Raw genomic sequence first — 11176 nt, forward strand, 5'->3', positions numbered from 1 at the left:
CATTTAGTCCACAAAATTAAATGGCTGGGTCACACTTGCCACAGTATTACCTGTTCTAACAAACAGTACTGTATGGTGCTAGCAACATCACGGTTATGGGTTCGATTCTCAGGGAAAGCATGAGTAACAATGTACGTCTTGAAACGCAGTGTGGGTTGCTTTAGATGAAAGCATCTGCCAAATGCATAAATATCATGCAAGATATAATTGGACTGCAGACAGAAATGTAAAACTATGCTAACTATGAATCATAAAATTATAATATATAATCATTCATAAAAATGAAAAAAAAAAACAGTTTTAATGCAAATATTAGCTATAAGGTAGAATCAACGAGATTTAACAAGAAAACGCAACTGAACTGAATTTACAAGAAATACAAGAGATACAAGAAATTATGACCAAGATGACATTAAATCCAGGTTCACTTGCATTATTTGTAATTATTAAATCATTTATATCTGTTTATGCAGTTCAGTGTAATATACTGTACTAACAAATTTCAGTGTTTGATTATTTATTTAATGATGTAACACAAAGCAAAAGCAGCTCTGAACCACTGTTTCAGACAAATAGCTTTGCCATTTTAAAATATATATGTTAAGCTTCAGTAGTGCATGATTAGAATCGCAAAGCCTAAAGGATCTGACAGTCGTCCTACACAGTCGTGCCAGCAGATGAAAGAAAGGATGGATGCATGAATGCATGGACTGATGAGCGGATGCATGGATGTATGGAAACCGGCTACAGCAGGTGTGTTTTGTGCATGTCTCAGTGGTCCGTTCTTCAGCTGGTCGCTGTATTCAGGATCGTCGCTACGGACTTTACGTAAGATGTTGCGCTGGGTGCAGCATCCGTCCCTCTGTACGGCCACAACGCGCACGAGCTGCTTGCATACACTTAGAAAAATGCGCCAGTAGGTTTCTACCCCGGATAATCAAATCACATTCGATTTTCACACTTTACAGCGAGCGTTTTTGTTTCAGCGGTGGTATGATCTGTTAACTGTATATTCACCGTCATCCACCGTGTCCGCGCGCACTGACGCGCTCCGGATCTGTGAGAGACACCGAATCAACGGGGAGGAAATCATTAGAAGAAGATCCGTCGAGGAGAAAGGAAAAGGTACGGTATTCATTTGATCAGATGCATGACATCACAATGCTGTGAAATGGATCAATAGGTTTGATTGTAGTTCATGCTGAATGAATGATTGACGCGCGCCCGTTTTGATTTGATGTATGAGGTTTTATAAGTTTCCATATGGTTATAATGTGCATAATTCATTAGAAGAGGAACCGGATGATGTGATGGATGCATGAGAGGAGAACGGTAAGATCTTTCATTCAGCCTTCGTTTTATTTATTTAGCTATGCAGTTTATTAATTTATTTCGATGCTTATTTATAGAAATTAATCTGGCCGTTGTGACGATTTAGCGGCTGGCGATGCAAATGACGGCTTGGCTTGATTTGCATTTTTCTTTCTCATTATCCGTGAATTACACAGACACCCGTGTGCCATTTTGTTGCGCGTCTTCGAGCGAGGGAGCGCGCGCGCGCCTGTGTGTGTTGGGGCCTCACTTGTGTATTTCACGCTCGTACGACGGTCTCCGTTAAGACACCGCAGTCACTAACGCACTCAGATGCACCGATTTACCGTCATACAAGAGCAACAGACTCACTGCGGACTCGGTCTGTCATGATGGAGATCGCCGCATCTGATGTCTTATGAAGGTTAATTAATAATCAACATAATGGCTTATGAAATAGATGTTTAATTAGGGTATTCGACTCGTTTCTTTGGCCCGTGGCTGGTTTTAACGAAACCGTAGTGCAAACAGAGCGCTGCCACCCAACCGGATTCCGACACCCAGCATCTGCAAATCAATTTAGCGTTGTCATGGTTACAGTGAAGCTGCACCATCGCACCTGTGACACACACACACACACACACAAACGAGATGTGCCTGCGTGTGATGGACAAAGATATTAAAGCCATATTACGAGACAATGCAATATTAAAATCTATTTATTTTTAATTGGTTTGTGTTAGCTTGAAATATATCATAGCCTACCTGAAGTCATACAATGAGCGCGTTTACATGCACAATGTTTACAGGCAAAGACCACTTAAAACAAAAACCGTCTGGAATGAGTTTTTCTCATTACTTCGATCTGCATTTAAAATCCCCTTTACCGGTGTACCGAAGGCTTATTCAGTGCGCGCGTGCGTTCTGCGCATGCCCGTTTACGCTTTGATGTCAAAATGGATCAAAATCTGAAATGCGTTTCTCAAACGCATCGTAAGCGAAGTTAGTCGCAGAGACCATTGGAAATACCTCTGCGATCGACTTAAGCTTATAATGCTTTTGGCAAGCATAGCCCTGACCATTTCAAATATCATGTAAATATGATTTTATTTTTATTTATTGTTTTTGTGCATGGGGTTTGTAGTATGTTTTATATTCTTTTTTTAAAATAGAGAGCGATCTGTACACCTACATTTTTGCCAATTGCCCTAAACTTGCTTTGAATTTAAAAACCTTTAATTGTGTTCCCGAATGTTTACTTTATAACATAAAAACAACTGTTTAATTTCAAATCATGCAAACATTGTTTTCTTGCTTTGTCTGGTTTGTAGGACGAGATTATTTCCGACTGTATGTGAACATGCTTGATGACCTTTGGTTTAGAAAAATGAAAAGCACCAGGTCTCATCTTATAATAAGGGTCTTCTGCCCAATTTACATCTTAAAGCTTGATCTAGATCTATTTCTTAACAACATTTTTTTTTTTTATATAAGCAGTATTTACTAAAATTAGGCTATTGCATTTTTATCGTCTATAAACACCATTCTTCCTAAATGTTTCCTAAATGTTTAGTTGTAAGGCTGTTAATACAAACAAATTCTGCTGCTATTGCATTACTGTCATCCAGCATTCGTCAAGGGTTATTTAATATCAGCATTATTCTGTATTTATTTATAGGAAACATCAGTGTTCATGAGAGTTGTTTACCTCTTCAGTTGTAGCACTCATATGCACAGTGGTTACAAGCACACATTTGTATGGAATGTCTGTTTCCAAGTAACAATGCGAATATTGTATTTTTGTATATTAGCATTTTCTTTCTAATAATCAATTTTTATGTTTACAGAACCACTCATCTATGCATGTTTAATAAAGAAATCTTATTTACAAATACAATTTAGTGCAACATTGTTCTGACAGAGTCTGAACCACTAGTTAAATTAAACACTAAAACGCAAGGCCAGATCAATCCAAATCTAAAAGTTTCTTTTTTTTTCTTCCATGGACTAGAAAAAATAAAAATTACGAGTTTTGTGTTACAATTATGACTACTTACTCAAGGTTTAAAAGTACTAAAATAAGCAAAGAAAATAGTGAAAATTAAATTCATTTAAATTCTACTTCAGTTTTGCTAGAGGTCACAACATTTAATTGCACAGGTTAGAGTTTTTAGTTGCTGATGTACTGACCCTCACACCCTTAGCTACAGTATATGAAATACGATAAGCTGTACATATATGCAGTTTTTGACCTCTCTCGTTACCCCTACCGTGTATTTTCTTCCAGTAAGCAAGGCCAGTGCTGACTGTGATGATTCTGATGGAAAACAGAAGACTCCCGTAGCAGCATCCAGTGCTGCTGACAACTCTGTGGATTACACTTTGATGCCACGAGATACCCGATTCCACAAGTTAATCGTAAAAAAGTTAATTTATTTTCTTGTTTTGTGGATGCTGTTTTTATAATTACACTTCCATTTCCATTTAAGGGTTTTTGGCACTCACTGTTTGCCTTTTTTTATTTTTTAGGAAAGGGGCAGGACATGACTCAGTTGCCATGCAGGCTGCTATGGTAACAGGCCTTTTCAGCCCCTCCCTCCTCATCTGGTTGGTCCAACTGTTGTTGTGGCCACACCTCCTCGGCCCTAGATTGGCTGAAGCCAGTCCCGCCTGCCCTTCTCCCTGTAGCTGTTCCAATCAAGCCAGTCGAGTGATCTGTACCAGAAAAAGCTTGAATGAAGTTCCACAGAGTATCTCGTCTAATACCCGATACCTCAACCTCCAGGAGAACTCCATACAGGTAACCTCCTTGATACCCTAAACAGGTGTATAGAATGTTTTCTCCTAGAACTGGACATGAAAACTGCCTTACTATCCAAAAAAAAAACAAAAAAAAACAAATAGGTAGGTATGAAAATGACCATGCAATATCAAATTTTATTTAATTGTTAAAAAAAGGAGAAATTGTCAGATTAAAATCAATAGAAAATTAAATATGGACCAGTTTACTAAATTAAAAAAAAGTTGCTCTGATTTTAATCCAGAACGTTAACCATTTCATTGGTATGCTGCTCCTATAACTTATCAATCAATTTAACCAGTAGTAATTGTGCAAGTACCAAAGATATTCCTTTAACTGCCACTTTGCTATTTCTGTTCAAAATGAAACATATATTTTTATTACTTGCAAATCCCTAGTGCTAATGATACTTGGTCAACCGTTGTTGACGAGCTCTGTTAATGAAACTTTCCATTGCTACAACCATCAGACATTGTAAATCAGACATCTTCGATCAGAGTGACAGATGGTTATGCATACGCACATACTGAAATAGCAACAAAAATAACAAAGATGCAACTTTTGTGTGTATGTATTCTAATACAAAGACATATGGCTTAATCACTCGGACTGCTGCAGAACAGGTTAACCTGTAACAGTAGAGATGCAATAAACCAGGTCCGGAATATATCTGCTTTTATATCTTACTATATTCTCTTCTTGTCTTTTTCTGCAGGTGATCAGGTCAGACACCTTCAAGCATCTAAATCATCTGGAAATTTTACAGTTGTCTAAGAACCAGATTCGTCTGATAGAAGTGGGAGCTTTCAATGGCCTTCCCAATCTTATCACCCTGGAACTTTTTGACAATAGACTGCCACTGGTACCATCACAGGCGTTTGAGTACCTGAGCAAGCTGCGTGAACTCTGGCTAAGAAACAACCCTATAGAGACACTCCCGGCGTATGCCTTTCACCGTGTGCCATCGCTGCGACGGTTAGACCTCGGAGAGTTGCGAAAACTCAGTTTCATCTCAGAGGCTGCATTCGAGGGGTTGCTGAATCTACGTTTCCTGAATCTGGGCATGTGCGGGCTTAAGGATGTACCCAACTTGACGCCTCTCGTACGGCTAGAGGAACTGGAGCTGTCAGGAAACCAACTGGATGTGGTGCGTCCTGGATCTTTCCAAGGCCTTGTGTCTCTTCGCAAACTGTGGCTCATGCACTCTCGGATCGCCGTCATTGAGAGGAATGCATTTGATGACCTCAAGAACCTGGAGGAGCTCAATCTGTCCCATAACTCTCTTCATTCGTTGCCCCATGATCTCTTCACTCCACTGCAGCAGTTAGAGCGTGTCCATCTGAACCACAACCCTTGGGTTTGCAACTGTGACGTTCTGTGGTTGAGCTGGTGGCTTAAAGAAACCGTTCCTGATAACTCCACTTGTTGTGCACGTTGCCATGCCCCACCAGGTACTAAGGGCAGATACATTGGTGACCTCGAGCAGCGAGACTTCACCTGCTATGCACCTGTGATTGTGGAGCCACCCACTGATCTGAATGTGACAGAGGGAATGGCAGCGGAGCTGAAATGCCGCTCTGGGACATCCATGACTTCTGTTAATTGGTTGACCCCCAATGGAACCTTGATGACCCATGGAGCCTACAAGGTCCGGATCTCGGTCCTGCATGATGGAACCCTGAATTTCACCAACGTGACCATGCAAGACACAGGACCGTACACCTGTATGGTCACCAACTCTGCTGGCAACACCACAGCAACTGCTGTGTTGAACGTCTCTGCATCTGACCCAGGCAATGGCTACAGCTACTTCACAACTGTTACAGTTGAAACTGTGGAGTCTGGGCAAGATGTCCACGATTCAGCACGGCAGTTCGTCAATGAGACGTTCATTAGTTTTCCAGGGCCGACGGCTGCATCTGCATCAGCAGGTCCCACTGGTTCAATGCTGTCCTCCTTGTCACCACGAGCTACACGTGCACCCGATCATTCTTTCACGGTCTCCATCACAGACATCGCCAACCTGTCGGGTCTTGAGGACGTAATGAAGACAACCAAGATCATCATCGGCTGCTTTGTGGCCATCACCTTCATGGCGGCTGTGATGCTGGTTGTCTTCTACAAGCTTCGCAAGCAGCACCAACTGCACAAACACCATGGCCCGGCACGCGCCATTGAGATCATCAACGTCGAAGATGAGATCGGATCTGCCGGTGGGGCTAGTGGCATCACGGGAGGGAGCACCATCCACACAGGTGCAGGATCTGGTGGAGGAAGCAGGCAGAGTCCGAGGAATCATGACGCTGAGATCTTGACCTTACCGAGCGTTGGGCAAGCTGACCACCTGAACCACTACTACAAAACACACCACTTTAACAACAACGTACTGGGCTTGAACATGGCTTCCGGAATGCTCAACAACAAACCCAACCCTTCTTCCCAAAATCAGGCTTCGACCATGAAAATGGGGACTTCCAGTGACCCTTCAAACCCTGGCTCGATCTCACCTCCTCTACCAATTCCCATCCCAATGGCGACTACTTTCCATGGAACTTTTAAATGCCTTAATCACGTTCCCAATTTGCAGACTGAGCCGCTGTTGCTATCGAATGGCTCCAAGGAGAGTGTTCAGGAAACCCAGATATGATTACGCTCGCATACACATGCACACGCAGAAAGGGAAGTAGACTGGTTTTAAACCAGTGTGACTGTCAAGACTTCTGCAGTCTTGGACATTATGGAACTCCTTTCCGACAGATTCTATGGAATATTCCGCTCAGTGAATAGAAAGACAGGCTTTTACTGATAAAGTGGACATGGCGCTATTGAGTACACATGTGCCAAAGCAAGCGTCTTTTTTGCAGTTCTTATGAGTTGTGTCCACGTATAAAAAAATATAGTCTATATTAAAGTAGTGTAATTACTTAAGTGTTGGTTTGCCACAGTCCAGCGACACCGAGTACACACACTGATGTACAGCAGCTAACAGACCTGTATAAAAGCATACACACATTTACACTTCCCGGAGGTTGACATCATTATTAATTGTACTCGCCTCGGTAGGTAGTGTACCTGTGTGTGGGTGTGTGTGTAAGGGACAGTATTAACTGAAACTTATTCAAAAATAAAGACTTAAACTGCTGTGATCCAGAACACATGTTCATGTTCACTCTGCTTCATGATGACATTCTGAATCTAGCACAAGTGAGGATCGGTTCTTAAGCTCAGAAATCTGAACTCTAAAAGACACCAGTTTCAGGGTCACTTTCATCATCCCTAGAGGAGAGGGCGGAAAGAAGAAGTCTTTCCATGTGAACAATAAGAGTACTTGGCTGCTGTCCTCTGCAAAGGTGCAACAGCACCTGCCGACACGCTGCCGTAGTGTAAACTCTCTGTGCAGATCTGCGTTTGAAGAGATATTGAGTGTCATATGTTTGTATTTTCGCCTGAATCGAAGAGTAACAGCAGTGTGTAAGGGCTATTTCACTAGCATTTGATGTGTGGAAAACGTAGAACGTGGAAACGCCATTCGCAACCCATTTAACTTCTGTAGTATTTCTATGTGAAACAGGATATTCAATGGATGCAGGGCGGGTCTTGACTTTATTAATCAGGAATTGATTGGATAGTGAAAAGAGGGCGTATACCAGAATGGAGTCAAGAGAGATTCGTGACAGTAGCCGAAATGGAAAGTCGTTTTTCAGAGGCGGAGCAGGTTACATTTTAATAAAAGATTCTGAAGATATTTTGTTTTTTACCTTGCATAATGTGCACCGATGCACAATAAGGCATTTGTGTTAATGTAAACAGCGTCTAGTTCATGTTGACTTTAAAATAAGCTGTATTGAAGCTTTGAATTATACTGGGATACGCAGCACAGGAGATTTCACCTACATGAAAAAAATTTAGATTTTTAACAGAGAGAGAATGAAAGACATTGTGAAAATGTCCAGATTTTTCTGATGAAAGATTTTGCAATATGACATGTAATGTAAAGATTTTCAAGTATACTGTTTATAGACCAAATCGCTGGGTCTGGGAATCAGGGTTCAGGGAATGGGAATAATACCGCTCTTAGGCCGCTTAAAATTTAACACTAGCCATCCTTTGGGGAAACTTGTATGCCTCACTTTCAGAGAATATTTTCTTTGAGGAGATTCGCGGACTGACAGATCCTTCGTGGGAGCCATGCGACAACTGCTGACTACATAAAGCATTCTATTCATCCTTGAATGGCTTTGAAGTTGTATAATAACAATGTGCAATGTGCCATTAATTGGAGTAGAGTCCACATGCGTGTTATATTGTAATTGCTGCATTAAACTTTATTCGATTTTTAATTTCCAATTCATCATCTTTTATCAGATTGTTGGTGTTAAAACTGATTCATCATTTTTCAAATGCTGGGATATTTCTTGAATCAAATTTGGGCAATTGTTTTTCGCATTCATTTTATTAAGTTTGATTAAAGACACCTTTATTGATTAAGTGCTATACTTAGATTTATATTGTATCCCACCAGTCCTTCAAATGTCTCCCTGGTATTCTTCATAATGGAATTATAGGGCAAACTATATATTTTTTTCTGCTTCTTTTATTGCATTCCATATTTCTCCCTACAGTATAAAAGCTGTTTGTGTTTGAATATCCAGTGGAGTTGCTTAGCAACAACATCATTGCCAGGAAATACTCTTGAAAGCTTATTGTAGCACCTGACCCTCATCTGCTGATGCGGAACATAGGTAGATCAGAATTACATCAGTATCACATAAGTAAAAGGTTAGTTAATTTGAGGAACGTGTTCTCTTTGCCTCGCTTTGTGTCCTTGACACCAGAAATCGAAAATTGAAACATGCACATCTTTTGGTGCACGTGATCTTATCAACAAACAAATACACAGAGAGGCATATTTGCATTCATCCTGGATGTAAAAATGTAACATTTTAGCCTATTTAATGCTAGCAAATTGAACGATTTTGCCAGAGCACATCAATGTGATCCCAAATGCAATGCTAAATCAACATCAGCAATCAGTTTCTACAAATGAGTCTTGATATGCTACATGCTATTGCTAATTAGTGGTATCTCGTGAGGACGATTCTCACTCTAGAGTATTTTATTGGCTATAAAGCTGGGTCCAAGATGAGTCATTGATTCATTTTCCCGAAAGAGAAAGTCTGAAGTTTTTAAATGCATATATATCTGATCGTTTTCGGAGATTAATTTGTAAGTACACCAGCATATAGCTAACATACGTTGACTTAAACCCACAAATGAAGTCTTTGCTTGAATTAGACTTGCATTTGAGCCTTTCCATACCTCTTTTTATATTATATATCAAACTTGTGAAATGTTAAATGGCCAAACGCTTACCTGCCCAAGATCATAAGTCGCTGAATCAGTACGTCAGCGTTCAGATGTGTGTCGTCGTGTAGCAGATTGTATTCCCATCTATGCATCCTCTCTGTGGCCAACAAAATCACATCACCTTTACAGCTACTGAGAGACAATTCATCTAAACCTTTCCCCATTTTCGAAAGCTGCTCTAAGATGATTTCACTGGCTGAGATGAAGACACTGGGGCTGAGACCCGTGTTGAAGCAGTTTCTGAATCAGCACAGAAAGATTGTAGTATGACTACTATATGAAGTGGTATCATCACTGTAGACTCTTATTTATTGGGTCTCTCTCCGTCTCTCTCTCTCTATATTTCACCTTCTCACACTGACCATGTGTTCATGTATTGCCATGTATATAATCTAAAGATGTAAATATTCTCTATTTTTTGACTTACCATTAGCAGAACATGCATTCTTCAGGATTTGAAACAGAATGGAAACTATCTGCATTTCCCTCTCCTTCTATTTATGTGTGAATCTCATGAAAACAGGCCATATTTAACCACAGCACCATATTAATAGAATTGTGTTGTGCATTAAGAAATTAAGAAAAAAAAAAATCCTTTTGGACCATTGCATTTTTTTCCCTTCTATAATTTCATGATAATAGAATAAATTTTACTGCTAGTGCTGTATGGATCATTTACTTTTGATTTTGTTTGTATGTCCCATATTGTATTATAGATTACTGTAATAAATTCCAAAATTACTATCATACATAAAAATATATAGAATTTTTCAGTTAAATTAGCATAAAGTGGTGAGTGCAGCAAATATTATTATATTAAAAAAGTTGCAATTTTGAGAATGCATTCTTTTGTTGCAATTTTTTGATGAAATGTCACACTGTGTAAAAAAAAAAAAGAAAGAAAAAATAGGCTAAATAATACAATTTTGTGGTGAATATTTTTTTCCTAATTTTATGAGATTCACTCATATAGTTCTCTGTATCTCTGTCTTTAGAACAACACACACCTCAAAAAAATACAAATAAAATAAAGTTCATCTTTTTGCATCAAAAAAAAATAAAAAATACAGTACTGCTGATATCAGCTCTGTTCCATTTATCTTCATCTGTTTACTTATTTATTTGTACTGAGTATTTTTAGTTAATTTGCTTTGTTTTCTATGTTGATGCTGTGTGGTTCGGCTGTGGAGAGCTAGTTGATTGGCCATCAGTTCCGGGTCAAAGGTTGTGGCAAATGCTTAACTGTGCGTGTGAGCCTCTGCACTGTGCCATTCGCTACACAGATGCTCTTTACCAATAAAACATGGACATTTTGGCTTTAGAATTCTGACTATGTGTCTTTATGCTTGACTTTTGTTCTTGAAATCATGGATCAAGACTCGCAAAAAATGGGGTGTGGTTTGTGCATTTTTTCTTTTCTTTCTTTTCCTTTACATATGACTTTTGTCTGTTGGAGGCGGGGTTTTTGTAGAGGGGCGTGGTCTAATATATCACATGGATGGTTAGAAAACCGTCAAATTGCTTATTGCTATTCAGTCTATCATTCGCAGTTTCTAAAGGATTAAATCAGTGGTTCTTAAATGTTTTATTCAATATTCAGATTATATATTAGACACTGCACTCAATTAAGGGTTTTTTACATACAGTATAAAAACCAGGCGGAATAAGAAAAATGACTTTGCTATCCTAACCGTGCAT

At 39.6% G+C, this 11176-nt stretch overlaps 1 protein-coding gene across 4 annotated transcripts; it reads left to right on the forward strand.

The window, feature by feature from the left end:
- The first annotated feature begins 651 nt into the window (after nt 1-651).
- LOC113092662 (leucine-rich repeat-containing protein 4B-like) lies at nt 652-10800 on the forward strand. 4 transcript variants are annotated; one of them, XM_026258356.1, is made up of 4 exons: nt 652-1125; nt 3599-3737; nt 3841-4111; nt 4827-10800. In XM_026258356.1, the coding sequence occupies exons 2-4, from the start codon at nt 3697-3699 to the stop codon at nt 6756-6758; spliced, it is 2244 nt and encodes a 747-aa protein (XP_026114141.1). In that variant the 5' UTR covers nt 652-1125; nt 3599-3696; the 3' UTR covers nt 6759-10800. The 4 variants fall into 4 exon arrangements, with proteins under 4 accessions (XP_026114141.1, XP_026114144.1, XP_026114143.1 ...); XM_026258359.1 differs by having other exon boundaries at nt 3599-3722; XM_026258358.1 differs by lacking the exon at nt 652-1125 and adding an exon at nt 1148-1332.
- The last annotated feature ends 376 nt before the right edge of the window (nt 10801-11176 follow it).

The sequence above is a fragment of the Carassius auratus genome, unplaced genomic scaffold (genome assembly GCF_003368295.1).
Source record: "Carassius auratus strain Wakin unplaced genomic scaffold, ASM336829v1 scaf_tig00214714_1_2670353, whole genome shotgun sequence".
Classification (NCBI taxonomy): domain Eukaryota; kingdom Metazoa; phylum Chordata; class Actinopteri; order Cypriniformes; family Cyprinidae; genus Carassius; species Carassius auratus.